This window comes from Mastigoproctus giganteus, chromosome 2 (assembly GCF_048544385.1).
Source record: "Mastigoproctus giganteus isolate SK-2022 chromosome 2, ASM4854438v1, whole genome shotgun sequence".
NCBI classification, from domain to species: Eukaryota; Metazoa; Arthropoda; class Arachnida; order Uropygi; family Thelyphonidae; genus Mastigoproctus; species Mastigoproctus giganteus.
In genome coordinates this window covers 56,138,896-56,157,236 of record NC_143576.1, presented here as the reverse complement: position 1 = coordinate 56,157,236, position 18,341 = coordinate 56,138,896, and the positions used below count along the sequence as shown (strand labels likewise).

Sequence of the window (18,341 nt, the reverse complement as noted above, 5' to 3'; positions counted from 1 at the left end):
TCGTTTTTCATATGTTATCGATATACGGTGCGACGGCGGAGAATAAGAGCGAAAGATGAACAAAATTCAACTTTGCTGCTTTTATGTTTTTTATATCAGTGAAGGGGAAACACATTTCACCATAATAACGTAAAAACCAACAAATTCCAGCTATCGGTATAATCGCAAATGCAATTAGATCGAGTTTACTACCAGTTTATAACAGATTTCACTAGCAGAAACGCAACTGGATTTTTATTGTTTTATGGTAGTAACCCCTAGAAATGTGAGGTGTTAATAGTGTATCTCTGCCTTTATGGTGTTGTTTATTCAGTTGCTACATGCGCGCAGCTTTGTTTATGCGTATCAAGCATGCCTCCTCGTTTTGTAATTGTGCTTTATTCCCTAAAAATGAGTAAAATACTTAATTAAAAGGTGTGAAAAGGAAGCGTCCTGGTGAAGACACTGCAGATTCAGAGAGAAAAAGAAAAGCAATTATTGATAAACAGAGGCGGACTGGATCAAAAATTCTTACCCAGGAAAATTTATAGTGGCCTCATACTATGGTTTATGGCCAAAATCACACTGGCCCACCGGGGTTTCTCCGGTAAGGCTTATGGCCAGTCCGCCTCTGTCGATAGAGAAAAAATATGAAATTGTGAAACGCTTTGAGCGAAATGAAAGACCATGCGATATTGCACGTGCTACAGGCCTAAATGAAGCAACGGCGAAAAGCACATGACAATTGCAAACTTGAGAGGTTGAAAATTGAAAAGGGCTCAATTGTAAAGGGCTTAAAAATTTTAGAAAATATAGACTCCAACGAAGAACGCGTTATAGCTACAAAGCAAGGAATAAAAAAATTATTAGCTTGCTACGAAGAAATTCTGCGTGAAAAAAAGAACGCTCTGTGTCGTCAGACGAATTTGTTAGATTTTATGAAGCCATCGACATCGAAATAACTTTTTAACGTAAGTCATTTGTTTTTTTTAATACATATTTTGTATTAATATGTATAAAGAACTGCAATTTTATTAATATTTTTCTTCTAAAGTAGTGTTTTTGTTAGTCCTTGGTCCCAATTAAGCAAAATTTATATGTATTTATATGCAAAGTTCTACCCCGACTTACGCGAATTCGACTTACGCGATTTTCGTCGGACCCACCTATCGCGTAACTTCGGGGTATTATTGTATATTAATTTTGTCTTGCCGTATAATTTGAGCTAGTTGATTTTTATGTTGTTTTCAATTTCGTTTATTCTTTATTTGGCTAAATAAAAAGCTTGATATATAGTAGATACACTCACAAATTAGATTACATCACAGGACTTAAAATACAACTACTACTTGCCATGCAATTGCCAGAAGATGAAGAATGATGTCGCAGTAGTCAAATCTAACACTGCCTCGATAGAGCATCTGCAAATATTCTTACACCCCCTTTATTTAAGTCTATTCTTTCCCTGTAAAAATACTGTCCTATTAACAAGTAAATACCATGCTAGAAAATTCTCTCCCATTAATCTTGAACAGTCTCTCCATATCCAAATCCATTGACAAGGCTCTCATTGTGTACTTCACATCATGTCTGAGCAAAATTCCAGACTTAAATAATCCCCAGATCACCTAGTCTTAATATCATTGTATTAACATATCATATTACTTTTGTATCCTTAAAAGATAAAAATGTTCTATGGCACCCTTCAGTTTTGTCCCAGGCAGACATATCTTGGTCCTATTTCACTTATCCTTTTTTTTTTCTGCACGGTATATTTTCAGTTTCTCTAATAGTAGTTAGTTACTAGCATTATCTATTTCCTGTGGAACCATCACTTGGTTGCCCTTGGTGATTCTGCTGTGCTGTCTGATTCATGAGTGTAGGTGTAGTGCTGAAATTGATAGGTGAGTAATTGACAGGCCCCTTACTTTAATTACTTCAAGGGCATCAACCTATTTCTTCATGCTCTCATAGTTGTACATCAGAATGCTGAATTTTTGCATATTTCCTCTCTGAGCTTTTTGCTTTGCTCTTCAAGGCTGAGTCATGATTTTAGTTAAAATGATAACTTAACCTCTTAGATTAATGTGGCAATTTAAAATACCACATTAATCTAACAGTTATGTAAATATAATAATAATGCTACACTATTCCCAGTTTATGTGACAGTATGTACATGCTTATGCTACAGAATGATGTTATGTATTATGTTATACAATTACATTATAAACTCATGTTCATATTGTTATAAATTTTTGATTTATAAAAATTTGATTTATAAAGCATTTATAATATCAAGTCTGTAATTTATACTCCTATGGAATTATATAGAAGAATATTAAATAATGTTTATATTCTTACAGTCATGAGCCAAAACATTAGGACCACCTACTTAACAGCATGTTGGGCACATTTTGCCATAACTGCTTGCATGCAGTGTGGCATCAACTCCAAGACCTTGAAAAGTTGACCCAGGTCAAAACATTATGACCACCAACCTAACAGCATGTTGAGCACCTTTTTCCATGATAACTGCTTGCATGCCGTGTGGCATCAACTCCATGAGACCATGGAAGATAGATTGACCCAGGTATCCTGGATCAGTTGGACAGAAGGACATCCTGGAGTTTGGCAGTGGAGTAGGGTACTGGCATAGACTTGCAAATGCTGCTTTACACCTCATCTCACAAATATTTGATTGGATTGATGTTGGGGGAATTTGGAAGCCAGGGAAGCACATGAAATGCTTGAGCACAATCTTTGAACCATTCCTGAACATTCAGTACCTTGTGACATAGCGCATTGTCTTGTTAAAAGAATCCAGTGCCATTTGAATACACTGCCACCATATAGAGCAAAACTTGGTCCAAAACGATGCTGAGGTAGGGTCCTAGTGGAGAGGGTGTGTTTAGTGGAGATGAGAGGGCCTAGTGATGCCCATGAAAACACCAGGCAAACCAAAATACCACCACCACTGGCCGGTTTTCATCAACCATGCAGTCCAGTTGCATTTGGTCACTTACTTGGTGTCAAATATGTACTCAATCATCAGCATGATGGAGCCGGAACCTTGAGTCATCAGACCATGTGATTCTCATCCAGTGTCCAGGAACGGTGCTCGCACACCCACTGTAGGCGAAGGTGTCGATAATGATCGGTCAACATGGGCATATGAATAGGTTGCCTATTCCATGTGGTCTTGGCGCATTATAGCCTCCGTAGCTAATGCGCCAATAAAAACAAAACAAAACAAACAAACCTATTCCATAGGCTTATTTGCAAGAGCATTCACTGGATGGTGTGCTCAGAAACATTTCTCTGTGTGTGCTTGTTGTAGTCTGCCTCTAATTCATATGCTCATGTATAAAAGTTTTGAACAGTGTGGATGAGGAAATTGACAAGTTTTACAGCTGTTAGCCCAGAGAGGAATGAGTAATAAAAAAATGGTCTTGTAGTGTCTCTGTACTTGAAGAATGCAGTTTTTATTTGTTAATTATGAAGACTAAAGAGAATCTTTGATTTTTTTTTTTTCTTTTATTATTATATAAATAAGTATGAAAAATATTCCATTTTTTATTAGACCCTTTGAAAATGGTAGTAATATTTGGTGCATTTCATTCCAGTGTGCCAGATTCATTTTGTTTCACTATCATTTTCACCTTTTTAGTTCACCCTATATAGTTGGAAATTTTACCACAATAGAAAGATGTGTTATGAGTATTGTGTGCAAAATATATACTTTAAATATTTATCGGTTTCAATTTTTATTTCAGAAATCAAGGATGGCTTGACAGTGCATTTGGTTGTTAGGAACACATCACGAGTAAGTTGATCATTTCATTTTTTAAAAATGTATTCTGACAATACTAAAATTTATTTTCCTGCTAATGATTATATCTACTTTACTCACTTTTACTATAAAGATTTAACAGATTGTCTGAATATATGACAGGCTTAGGTCATTTATGACACCATAGACAAATCTAAAAATACTAAATTATTAAAACAATGAGGCTTTAGATCAGTGTCACACACACTTTTTTGCAACCAAAAACCTCTTTCAATTCAGAAAATGAAATATGATTTTGATTTATTGTTCTCAATAGTAAAACATTGTGATCAACAAATAAAATTTTTCTAACCTACATCAAAATTTTGCCCTTGTGTGTTTCAGATTATGCGAATTTCAAAAATTATCCACTTGTTTGCCTGTTTTTCAATGCTTAATTATTTACTCAGCTTCCGGGAACAATAAAGAGGAAAAAAGTCTGACAACTTACCTCTCACAATTAGTGTGACAGGTGAGCTTGTATTTTTTTTTTACTGTGTACATAATGAGCAGAGTCAATCATCTCTCAGACCTTGTGGGGGGGGGTCTGCAGTAACAGTTAGTATGACATTACTCTGATGATAAAAATTAAAACACTTTATAGTAATAAATGGACCACAACCCTTCAAATGGACAATAGTTTTCATTTTGTGAACATAAATCATATTATCATTTTTGTTATTAGTAAGTATATTAAAAGATCAGTTATCTAGTATCCATCTATACAGAAATCTCCTACAACTGGCACATTTTATAAATCATATATTACAAAAAAAATTCTTGTGTGTGCTGAGCACACAAAGCAGAAGTTAAGTGAAACTTCTTTAGGTGAACATTTATCACTTGACCGAGGATCCTGTATTGACCACATGAATGCCACAGACAATGAATCTGTGTAAATGGGAGCTTCGGAGATATGAGATGTTCCGTTACCAAACCTAGTTTTGGCAAGTGCTGTGGCATCAGATGATATTTAAAACCATTTGACTTCGATGGAGCTGGAATCACTTTGTTCTTGAGAGAACAAAGTGTTAGTTGTTACAGGCCGACATTTGACTTGCATCCTTATTTGGAAATGCTGTTTGAAGAAGAGCGTGATCTCGAGCTGCTACAATCTTCACATTGTTCTTGAACCAAAGCACAGAACAGACTGAACAGAAATCATTATCCAGGAATGTACATTTAAACTGTGTGTGGATGCTTCGGTGTTTCTTAAAATCCTGTTGCTGCTCTTGCTGTGTATTATGCCTGCTATGTGCTGAACAATTTGATAGAGTACTTCTGGCAGTCGGTTTTGGCTTCTTCGCTTTTCATTTACAACTGGGCTTTGAGGATTCTTCCTCATTTTCATTTGCAGTATCAACTTCCATTACTCCTTCCAAATTCACTTCTAACACTTCTGGGGAGATGTAAATCTCAGAAGGTGTGGATGGACCTTCTCCAGCTTCTTTGTTCAATTCCATTGCATACTGTAATTTGTTCCGCTGTCGAAATAGCATACCTCTCTGCTTTGTACTCAATGGAGGTGGTTTCGGTGGTCACATTGATCATGCACTGGCTCTATACGCCTTACAACACTCACTATTAGTCTTCAACATGTTGAATTAGAAATTTTTTTCCGTCGAAATTTTTTTTATTAAATACAGTGGAGAATGACGAAAGAAATAACATGACGCAATGAGTAGGGGTACTGATTGGGTCATGTGTCGCTCGTGCCTGGTACGGTACAATGGTGGGAAGGGGATGAATCATTTTGTGTCGCATTTTCTTGGTGATTTTTTTTAATCCATGGAAGCATTGCATTTGTACATGTTCTATAAGCCTTACAACGCTCACTATAGTGGACTCCCCCTTTTATGATTGGTTCAGTGTACGATCAAATCACTTTACGATGGACACTCCATAACAAAATATCATTCACTATACAATATGTAGTAATGACTTTTACAAATTGAATTTGAATTCTATTAACTAACTGGGCTTAACGATGCTTAACTTTGGTGATCTACAACAACCGGGACATTTAGCCTATCATGTTAATTGGTGTTCAGAGTGCCTGCAATGCATTTACTTATGGCTACTATTGCATTTTCATTGTGTTTTTTGACATTCCACGAATGGAAGTTACTCCTATCTGAAAACTGCTTGGAGCACGCCTAAAGAAGTTTCACTTCAAAAAAAATAGCTGCATTGCCTGCCTATCCAGTAGCAAGGAGACTTTTAATTAAATAATTAAGCATTACAGAAAATGCATTAAATAAAAATGATGTTTGTCTGAAGTCTGTTCTTCATCCAGCAGCTGCTATTTAAAGTATTGGTTACTTGGGCAAGTGTGTTTATATTGTTGTTTTCATAGTCCATCCATCTGCTACAGCATTCAGAAAAGACCAGCAAGTTGGTGATAAACATAGATGTGTTGTGTTACCCAGCACAGCATTCATATTCTAGGAGAGTTTTACAGTATATTATACAAAAAGCAAATATAACACAAATATTTAAACATACACCCTAGTAGACTTTATCATCAAACTTTTACAGAAGAAATTTTAAATAACATTGATATTGCACAATGTATATATAAACATATTTTTAGATGTGTAAAAATGGGCGCCTCCGTAGCCAGGTGGGAAGAAGCAGCAGTGCGTAGCACACGCTTCTTGATTAGACCGGGGTTCGAGCCCGTCACCACCAAATACGGAGGATGCGGAAAGGTCAGGGAATGACCACCGCATATTCCCGGAGCAATATGGCCTTAGTTGCTAATGCTCCTAAAAACCAAATAACAAACAAACAAACAGATGTGTAAAAAGATACAAATCTAGGAGATTCACAAGCTGAACTGTTTTAAAATTGCAGATTGGCAAAAGATTATTCACATACCTTTTGAGTAACAATGTTCATGTCTTTGACAATTCTGGTTGTTTTTAGACAAAGGCAAAAATATAATGTACTTATGAATGAGCATGATATTGGATTTTCAAGAATTTATGATATGAAAGCAATTGATAAGTTTTGAAAATGTATGAAAAGTATTTTTAAATGAAGGCAGAAGAAATAAAGTATACGTTGGATGTGTGTAACTTATAGGCACCTATACAAATAATTCCCATCCAACTGTTAAAATTCATGCCACTGGCAGCCTCTAATATCCATAAATTCAAGATAAATAACACAGTTGTATTGATTAAAAATTTGAAGCCAGTGAATATAAGTCCACTTTTAGGAACAGCAGAAAAAATACTCAGTTGAGTATTTTTTCTAGCCTTAAAGCCCGTTCTTTTTGAAAGGAGGTAGAGTTTTTTGGCTTTTTTTATCTCTACTCCCTTTCAGGGTACAGATATAAAAAATATCTAAATGAATAGTGTATTAATTTTTGTAGTGGTGCCATTTATATTCAAATGATATTAGCAGTAATGTGACTATAAATTTAAATCTTGAGGCAAAAAGTCAGTTTATCAAATGATTTATAATTTTCAAATCACTTATACTGGCTATCAACAAATTGCTATGTTTGTATTTGGCTGTTGATTAACTATTTTAAGAAAATAGTAACTATTTCATGGAAAAGTTCAACTTATGGTTTCAGTAAATTCAATATTAATTTTCATATCAATTCAATATTAATTTTCATATTAATCAATTTTCTAACGACGTTAGAAAATTGATTTCTTAAACACAGTAATCACTAGAGATGAGTTCTGGGAGCACAACACATCTCCACCTTCAAAAAAAAAACAAGGGTCCAGTGTGTGAAGTCTGCACAGCAAACATGTAATTGTCGCTGCTTTCAACGTGAAAGGCATTGTATACATTAATATTAGCATTAATAGAGGCATATCATGCAAGAAAGAAAGATTATACATCAGCCAAAAAAAAAATATATATATATATATTCCCATTTCACCTATCCATTCGCTCCAAATGTTTATCTAGTTCTGCCTGGAATTTATTTAACCTTCCCGCTTCTACAACAACAGTTGGAAGTTTGTTCCAGAATCAACTGCCCGCTGGCTAAAGACAAATTTCCACACATCTATTCTACAGCTGTCTTTCCTCAATTTGAATTTATGTCCTCTCTGGTGATTAATGAGCAAGAGGAAGAATCCCATCAGCATTGAGCTTGCTCCAACCATTCAAGGCCTTATACACCTCAATCAGATCACCACGCAGGTGCCTAGTCTCCAGACACTGTAATTTGCATAACTTAAGCCTTTCTTCGTAAGAGCAACCCTTTGTTCCATTCACTAATCTTGTCCCCTTCTCTGTAGCACATTGCAGCAGCTGTACATATTTCCTAAAATGAGGCCACCAGACCTGTATACAGTACTCAAGGTGTAGCCTAACCATTGCCTTATACAAGAGGATAATTTTTCCTTTTTCCTGCTAGAAAAATTCCTGTATATCATTGACAAGACACCATGAGCTACTCTTGCAGACTGTCTGCACTGTCAGAAAACTTCATATCTGACTGCACAATTAACCCCAGGTCCTTTTCATTCTCTACCACCCTGAGTGTAGTACCACACAGTTGATATGTTACTCTGGGGTTACTGCTACCCATATGTTAAACTTCAGTTGCCACCTCTCAGTTCATCTGCTCAACTTTTCTAGTTCCTGTTGCAGTAGCATACTGTCGTTAGTGTCATTAACAACCCTGCCAACCTTCGTATTATCTGCAAACTTGGACATTAATCATGATATACTTTCATCAATATCATTGATGAATACACAAAACAACAATGGGCCCAGCACCAAATCCTGGGGAACTCCACTAATGACATTTTTCTGCAAAGAGCAGTGTCCATTGATTACCATTTCTCATATCCTACAATATGAGAAATGCTGAAAGGTAAGAAGTATAATTCTGTGATATAATAAGAACATAAAACTTCAAGCCTCATTAATTAAAAATATTTTTAACTAATATATAGTGCCGTACCATTAGTTTATATGCAGCCATATATAAAGCAAAGTATGCATGAAAAGGCCCTTTTGCAACATCTCCTATTGTAAGAATGTCATGAGAATGTTCTTTTTATGTAAACTTTATCTTTATTTATGCCTACTTACAAATTGATGCTGTTGCACTACCTGTACATTAGCTATAAGTATTTATGTAGCTCAATGCTTTATGATTTTAATGAATTACAGAATTAAACTTCATTGAAACAGTGCCATCTAGATAGCACTCAACTGAGAATAAATGAAAGTATATGTCCCTAAATAAGAGTGCCACTATACTATCTCATTCCCAGTATGAGATGGTGTATAAAGAAGCCTCTTTTGATGCCAACTTACTATAGGTACATTAGTTATAAATATTTTCATAGCCAAAGCTTTATTAGCATTAGCATTAGTAGAGGCATTTGATGCAAGAAAGCAAGCTTATGCAGCATCAGCCAAAAAAAAAAAAAAAAAAACCACTTCCACTTCACCCCTCTGTTCGTTCAAAATACCTGTCCAGCTGAGCCTTAAACTTATTTAGGCTATCAACCTCCACCACAAGGGATGGAAGTCTGTTCCACCAACCAACCACCCGCTGGCTAAAGGCAAATTTCCGCACGTCTATCCTACATCTGTCTTTCCTCAATTTGAATTTATGCCCTCTCAGGTGATTTTTCTGAGCTAGAGGAAGAATTCCATCAGCATTGAGCATGCTTAAACCATTCAAGGCTTTATACACCTCTATCAGATCACCTCGCTGGTGCCTAGTCTCCATACACTGTAATTTGCAAAACTTAAGCCTTTCTTTGTAAGAGCACCCCTTTGTTCCATACACTAATCTTGTTGCCCTTCTCTGTACTCGTTCCAGCAGCTCTACATCCTTCTTGAAATGAGGCCTCCAGACCTGTATACAGTACTCTAGGTGTGGCCTGACCATTGCCTTATACAATGGAATAATCACCTCCTTATCCCTGCTGGAAAAATTCCTGTATATCATTGACAATACTCCATGAGCTACTCTTGCAGCCCGTCTGCACTGCTCAGAGAACTTCATATCTGCCTGCACAACCACCCCCAAGTCCCTTTCATTCTCTACCACTGTCAGTGTAGTACCACAGAGTTGATACATTGCTCTGGGGTTGCTGTTTCCCATGTGTAGTACTTTACATTTCATTTCTTTAAACTTCATTTGCCACCTCTCAGCCCATCTGCTCAACCTTTCCAGATCCTGTTGCAGCAGCATAGTGTCAGTAGTGTCCTTGATAACCGTGCCAACCTTTGTATCGTCTGCAAACTTGGACATTAAGCCCGATATACCATCATCAATATCATTTATAAATACTTGACTTGGCGCATTATAGCCTTAGATGCTAATGCGCCATAAAACCCTAAAACAAACAAACAATCATTTATAAATACAGAAAACAATAATGGACCCAACACTGAGCCCTGAGGGACTCCACTAATAACATCAGTCCATGATGAGCAGTGTCCATTGATTACCACTCTCTGTCTTCTCCCCCTCAACCACCCCTTTATCCATAGCAGCAATTTGCCTCCAATGTCACACTGCTCCAATTTGTGTAGCAGGCTTCCATGTGCAACAGTATCAAAAGCCTTTCTAAGATCCAAGTATATAATATCAAAGTTATTCCCTGCATCCTGTTCTTTTGTGACTGCATCATAGTATCCAATCAAGTTGGTCAGGCAAGACTTCCCCTTAACAAAACCATGCTGTGTCTGAGCTATAACTGAAGTCTTGTCTAAATGATCCTGCAGTGCTTCTTTAACCAGTGCCTCCATTACTTTTCCTGGAACAGAAGTTAGGCTCACAGGTCTATAATTACTTGTGTCAGCCTTTGATCCTCCTTTGTGAATTGGGGTCACATTTGCACATTTCCAGTCTATGGGTACCTCCCCTGAGTCCAAGGAAGCTCTCATAATTATGGCTAAGGGATTGCTTACTTCCTTTGCTGCCTCCTTTAATATAACTGGATAGATCCCATCCACCCCGGGTGCCTTTCTTGTGTTTATCTTCAACAGTTTCTCCTCCACTTTACTCCCAGTTATTTCAAGATTCTGTAGCTTACTGCTAGAGTTGAATACACCTCTGGCATTCCCCTCGCTGAATAACTCCTCATGTGTGAATGTCGATGCAAAATATTCATTTAGTTTGTTAGCTACCTGAGCAGGATCATCAACAGTTGACCCATCGATCTCAAGTGGACCAATCTGATTCATCCCCTTCCTTCTAGAGTTTACATAAGTAAAGAACTCTTTGCTGTTTTTCTTCGCATCCCTTGCCAAGGATCTCTCGTAATCTGCCTTCGCCTGCCTAACCTCCTTTGTAACTTGGTTACAGATCAACTTGTATCTATCATAGGCGTCCGTGTCACGTGTTAATTTGTATGTATCCCATGCATTTTTCTTCTCTGCCATATGCCTCATTAGTTCATCTGTCATCCATTTTGGCCTAAACCTTGAACAATATTTCTTAGTTGGTATGTAAAGCCTAGTAGCTTCCAAGATAAGTTCTTTGAATGCTTCCCATTTTGAATTTGCTGTTGGTAACATCATCAGTTGGTCCCACTGTATAGAATTTAAATACTGTCTCAGTCCATCATAGTCGCCTTTACGGAAGCAATAACCCTTCCCTTTACCCCTAATGGTAGTTACCTCTTTGAGTAAATCCCACTTCAGCACACTGTGATCACTGCCACCCAGTGGCTCATTTATCTGCAGCTTCCCAATGCATGAAGAATCACTGCTGGTAATCAAATCAAGAGTATTACTCCCTCTAGTTGCCTCCCGAACATGCTGATGCAGAAAACAATCATCCAATAAATCCACAAAAGCCCTGCTAGTGTGTGAGTAACCAGCCCCCAAATTCCAGTCAATATCTGGGAAATTAAAATCTCCCATTATAAGACTCTCTGATTTACTGGCCCACTCTATTTCCCTGTACAGTTCCTTATTATACTCATCAGAATCATTAGGCCTATAGCACACTCCTACTCTCAATTTTGATCTCCCAATGCTTATGTCACACCAAACTGACTCCACACTGCACTGTCCAGCAATGTCGACTGGCTTCACTTCCTTGGTTTTTATGTGTTTCTTAACTAATAGCATAACCCCTCCCCCCTTCCTATCCTGTCTATCCTTTCTGTAGACGTTGTACTCCCCAAATTGCAGTTCTGCATCCCTTATATCTGTGTGACACCACGTCTCTGATATCCCAACAATATCTGCCTTCGATGTTTTGAGCAATACCTCAAATTCATCAAATTTATTTACTAAACTCCTAGCATTGGTGTACACGCAAGTATACCTGCACCCGTTTTCTATTCTTAGCTACCCTAACACAACCCATGTGTTTACTTGTACCGCAATGGCTCCCAGCAGTCTCTGAAATACCATGCATCTTGTTTTTCAGGCTTCTGCTCATTCTAATAGAAGCAGTGCAAGAATCTCTTTCACCTCTGCCAGTGGCTACTGTCAATCTATTGGTCTTTGTCTCCCCCCCAAGCTAGCAGTTTTCCGACCCACCTAACACTGCCTCGATAGCATCAGCAAATATTCTTGCACCCTTTCTATTTAAGTGTATCCCATCCCTGTAGAAGCAATCTCTCCTGTTAACAAGTACAGTCCAGGCTGAAAAAAATTCTACCCCTTTATGCACACTTGCCAACTTTTATAAATAAAAAATGGAAGGCATTAATAAAGATCTGTGTGGAAATGCGTTCTAGTACTGTCTAAACAGTGTTCCTGACACCATTTTCCATATTAAAGTTAACTAATTAAATGCATGTCTCAATGAAATGCAGTAAATTCTATTTTAAAGTTCTTTGCTTAATTTATTTATTTTTATTATTACTTTTTCATTTTATTCAGTTGCATAGTATTGGCTATTCCATTATCTTACATGACCTTGTAGAAGGCTGATGATAGTATACACAAGTTGACTGTCAAGTAATACACAAGTAATCACTCAGAAAATTTGAAGTAAGCTTTGCTTCTTTCACAAACAGATCCTCTTAAAAAATTGAAATGCATATTTAAACTGACCTAACCTTTTAATAACAACATAAAACAAACTACCAGATAACAAGTATCGACGGTAGTGACGCGTCCGTATCCAGGTGGGCAGGAGCAGCAGTGCGTAGCACATGCTTCTTGATTAGACCGGGGTTCGAGCCCATGACCACCAAATACGGAGGATGCGGAAAGGTCAGGGAATGACCACCGCATATCCCCGGAGCAATATGGCCTTAGTTGCTAATGCTCATAAAAACTAAATAACAAACAAACATTGACGGTAGTGCTCTAAACATGACTTGATTCATCAATACCACTTGCATTAGGATATTAAATGTTAAATATTTATTATAAAAATCAAATATGTAAACATGCTTTTCAAAACACAATATACAAATTCCATATATTTTTTCACCTGTCCTAAACGCATACCATCATGTAGTCACTGTACTTAGGCTAAATATAAGCATAGCAACCTAACATTGGCTTTTAAGCGTATATCATTAAATTCACTATGTCCTTAAGTATAAAAATAGCATCTCTATGAATGAAAAATAACAAACTTGACTTAAAAATCATAAGAAAACTAACCTTATCGGGAAACTGGATAGTACACCTAATTATTAAAAAATTTCTGAATAAGTTAGAAGAGTTTACAAGTACGGTCAGTTCTGCTATAACACGCATTTTAGCAACACGAATTTGCTCCAATGTGACTGATATATTGGGGAACAATATGGGTATAACGCAATTTTTGCATTGGCTCATGCATGATTTTGTCTGCAAGTAATACCAGGTGAATGCAAAACACAGCACCAAGCTGAACGTAGTGACCTACGCAGCAATACATAAAACGAACACACATGAACCTCGTGTATCTCTTGCCTCAGTTCACTCATTTGAGTCATCCTAAAAGTGTGTCTTGGACCTGTTCTCCTGCATTTGTTAAATTTTCTTTATAGAAAGTATTCATACAGCATTCCAGACATGGGTAAGCGTCCTGGTTCCAAGCAGTAAGTGCAAAAGGAAAGCATTAAGGATAAAAGAGAAACTTGAAATAATAAAATGTTTTGAAAGAAATGAGAAAACATGGGATGTCTCTAAAGCAGGGGTTGGCAACCTGCGGCTCACAAACCGCATGCAGCTCTTTGAACATGTAACTGCGGCTCTAACTTTTAGCCCACGTGCAGCAGGCAAGGGCAGAGACAGAATATAGCATTAGTTTCAGTGAAAGCATTTTCGAACATGAACTGTATTAAAAATAAATCAAGAAACCATATGAACAATGCGAGTCTCTCAGCATGTTTAAAAATGAAAATTACAGAATACTCGCTGAACTTGAGAGACTCGCTCAAGATGTTCAGCAGCAAAAGTTACATTAATTTGTATCTAATTGGATGTTTGTTACCTTTTTTCAGTATTAATAAATAATATTTCAAAAAAATATATATATTTTGAATAAAACACCTTCTCACAGCTTGAGCTTAGGTGCAGCTATTCGGATTTGTTTTGTTTTTTTAATTAAATCAAAAATGGCTCTTCACTCAAAAGAAGTTGCTGACCCCTGTTCTAGAGCAACAAGCTTAAGTAAATCCACATTCACTTAAGCTTGTCAACAATGCTGTGAAAATAAAAGCTACACGTATAGCTGGAACAACTTCAAGTGCTGCAAAGTCAATTAGAACAAGGCATACGATGCAAAAAGCAAGCTTATGCAGCATCAGCCAAAAAAAACCCTCCCATTTCACCCCTCCATTTGTTACAAATGCCTGTCTAGCTCAGCCTTAAATTTATTTAGGCTATTAACTTCCCCAAAAAGTCTGTTCCACTAATCAACTACCCACTGACTAAAGGCAAATTTCCACACATATATTCTACACCTGTCTTTCCTGGCATCTCGGTGGGCAGGAGCAGCAGTGCATAGCACACGCTTCTTGATTAGACCAGAGTTCAAGCCCGTGACCAAATACGGAGGATGCAGAAAGGTCAGGGAATGACCTTTCCACATATCCCCGGAGCAATATGGCCTTAGTTGCTAATGTTCCTGAAAACCAAATAACAACAACTGTCTTTCCTCAATTTGAATCTGTGCCCTCTCAGGTTTTTAACCTGAGCAAGAGGAAGAATCCCATCAGCATTCAGCTTGCTCAACCCATTCAAGGCCTTATACATCTCAATCAGATCACCTCGCAGTTGCCTACTCTCTAGGCACTGCAACTTGCAGAACTTAAGCCTTTCTTGGTAAGAGTACTCCTTTGTTCCCCTCACCAATATTGTTGCCCTTCTTTGTACTCGTTCTAGCTGGGAAGGAGCAGCAGTGCATAGCACACGCTTCTTGATTAGACTGAGGTTCGAGCCCATCACCACCAAATACGGAGGATGCAGAAAGGTCAGGGAGTGACCACCGCATATTCCCCGAGCAATATGGCCTTAGTTGCTAATGCTCCAAATAACAAACAAACAAACTCATTCTAGGTGTGGCCTGACCATTGCCTTGTATAATGGGATAATCACCTCCCTGTCCCTGCTAGCAAAATTCCTATATATCATTGACAAGACTCCATGACCTGCCCTGGCAGCCCCTCTGCACTGCTCAGCGAACTTCATATTTGACTGCACAATTACCCCCAAGTCTTTTTCACGTTTCACTTCCCTGAGTGTAGTACCACACATTTGGTACGTTTTTCTTGGATTGTTGCTACCCATATGCAGTACTTCGCATTTGTCAATGTTAAACTTCAGTTGCCACTTCTCAGCCAATTTGCCCAACTTGTTTAGATCCAGTTGGAGTTGCATACTGTCTTTACTGTCGTTAGCAACCCTGCCAACCTTTGTATCATCTGCAAACTTGGACATCAAACCTGATATACCTGCATTAATATCATTGATAAATATACAAAACAATGATGGGCTCAACACCTAACCCTGGGGAATTCCACTAATAATATTTGTCCATGAAGAGCAGTGTCCATTGATTACCATTCTCTGTCATCTCTCACTCAACCCTCCCTTTATCCATTATAGCAACTTACTCTTAATGCCATACCTCACCAATTTGTACAGCAGTCTTCCATGTGCAACAGTATCAAAAGCTTTCCTGAAATCCAAGTATATGATATCAAAATTATTTTTGGCATTCAGTTCCCTTGTGACCACATCATAGTATCCAATCAAATTGGTCAGACAAAGAACTCCCTTTAACAAATCCATACTGTCTTAACTATTACTGCAGTCTTGTCTAGATAATCCTGCAATGCTTCTTTAACCAGCGATTCCATTATTTTCCCTGGAGCACAAGTGAAACTAACAGGTTTATAGTTACCTGTGTCCCCTTTTGAACCTCCTTTGCGAATTCGTGATACATTTGCACACCTCCAGTCCATGGGGACTCCCATGAGTCCAAGGAAGCTCTCATAATTATGGCTAAGGGTTTGCTTACTTCCTTTTCTGCTTCCTTTAATATAACTGGATAGATCCCGTCCACCCCAGGTACCTTTTTTATGTTTAACTTCAACAATTTCTTCTCCAGTTTGCACTCAGTTATTACAAAATCATTTAGCTCCCTGTTAGAGTTTGATAAACTTGTGGCACTCCCCTCATTGAATAACTCCTCGTGTGTAAATGTAGATGCAAAATACTAATTCAGTTTGTCAGCTACCTGAGCATGATCATCAACAGCAAACCCATCTATGTTAAGTGGTCCAAGCTGATTCATCCCTTTTCTTCTAGAGTTTACATAAGTAAAGAACTCCTTGCTGTTTTTCTTTGCATCCTTTGCCAAATATTGTCTCATAATCTGCCTTCGCCTGCCTAACCTCCTTTGTGACTTGATTACAGACTAGTTTATACCAGCCATAGGCTTCTCTATCGCCTAATACTTTATATGCATTCCATACATTTTTCTTCTCTGCCACAAGCTTAATTAGTTCATCTGACATTCATTTAGGCCTAAACCTTGAACAGTATTTCTTAGTTGGAATGAAAAGCCTAGTAGCTTCCAAAATTAAGTCCTGAAATCTTCCCATTTAGAATTCAATGTTTGTAACATCAACAGTTGATCCCATTGTACAGAACTTAAAAACTGTCTAAGACCCGTGTAGTCACCTTTACAAAAGCAAAAGCCCTTCCCTTTAGCCTTGGTGGTAATTACATCCTTATGTAATTCCCACTTAAATACATTGTGAATACTGTCACCCAGTGGTTCCTTTATCTGCAAATTCTTAATGCATGAATAATCACTGCTGATAATCAGATCACGAGTATTACTCCCTATGGTTGCCTCTCGAACATGTTACTGTAGAAAACAGTCAACCAATAAATCCACAAAAGTCTTCCTAGTATGCCAGTTACCAGTCCAAAAGTTCCAGTCAATATCTGGAAAGTTAAAATCCCCCATTATAAGACATTCTGATATACTGGTCTTCTCTTTCTCTGCACAAATGTTCATTATACTCATCAGATTCATTAGGCCTATAACCATATCTACTCATTTTTCCTTCCCCAGTGATTATGTCACACCAAACAGACTGAACATTTCATTGTCCACCAACATCAATTGGATGCACTTCCTTAGATTTTATGTGTTTCTTAACTAACAGCATAATCCTTCCTCCCTTCCTGTCCTGTGTATCCTTTCTGTACACATTGTACTCTCCAAATTCCAATTCTGCTTTGCTTATGTCTGTGTGACACCACTTCTCTGATATCCCAACAATATCTGCCTTTCTGTACACATTGTACTCTCCAAATTCCAATTCTGCTTTGCTTATGTCTGTGTGACACCACTTCTCTGATATCCCAACAATATCTGCCTTTGACTAGCACTTCAAGCTCATCATATTTATTAACTATACTCCTAGCATTGGTGTACATACAAGTATACAAGCACCTGTTTCTACTCTTAGTTACTCTAACATAGCCCATGTATTTATTTGTTCTACTATGACTCCCAGCAGTCCTGGAAATCTGCATTGCCTTGCTTTCCAGGCTGTTGCTCATTCTAATAGAAGCAATACAAGAATCACTTTTGCCTATGGCCCCCCAGCTAGCAGTTTTCCTAATGCTGGGTTTCTCCCAGCATTAGGAATGCTGGGAGAAACCCAGCATTAATGAAGTCAGAAGGCAGAGTGCCATCTACCATCACCCGAAGTGAGTGCTCAGAGAGAAAACTGGATGCCCAATTACAAAAAAAAAAAAAAAACAGTTGGAAAACCATAATATGGTAGCTTATTTATTTAGAAAACCTTTATGCCAAATACAATCAAAAACCTTTGAAATGTCAAAGCAACTGCTTGAGTTTCATGAAACATTTCCATTGAATTTGTCCAAAGATGGGTAAAATAAGCCAGTATATTACCAGTGGATCAGCACTGATGTAATCCATATTGGCAATTGTTTATTAGATGGAAGTTTTCTAGATAGTTTAGGAGTTAGCGTTTAATAGATTTCTCAATTACTTTGGAAAGAGTAGAGTTGCAGTGGGACAATAATTGGATGGGAGGAATTTGTTACCCTTTTTAGAAACTGGCTGCATATGAGCAAATTTCCAAGC

The 18,341-nt window shown here is 37.7% G+C and overlaps 1 protein-coding gene across 1 annotated transcript in view; it reads left to right on the top strand.

The window, feature by feature from the left end:
* LOC150089312 (ubiquilin-1-like) overlaps positions 1-18,341 on the top strand; it is a 201,958-nt gene that overhangs the window by 64,408 nt on the left and 119,209 nt on the right. Inside the window, exon 3 of the mRNA XM_090388991.1 lies at positions 3,753-3,802. Within this exon, the coding sequence (XP_090245117.1) occupies positions 3,753-3,802 (50 nt within the window). The remainder of the gene's footprint in view (positions 1-3,752; positions 3,803-18,341) is intronic.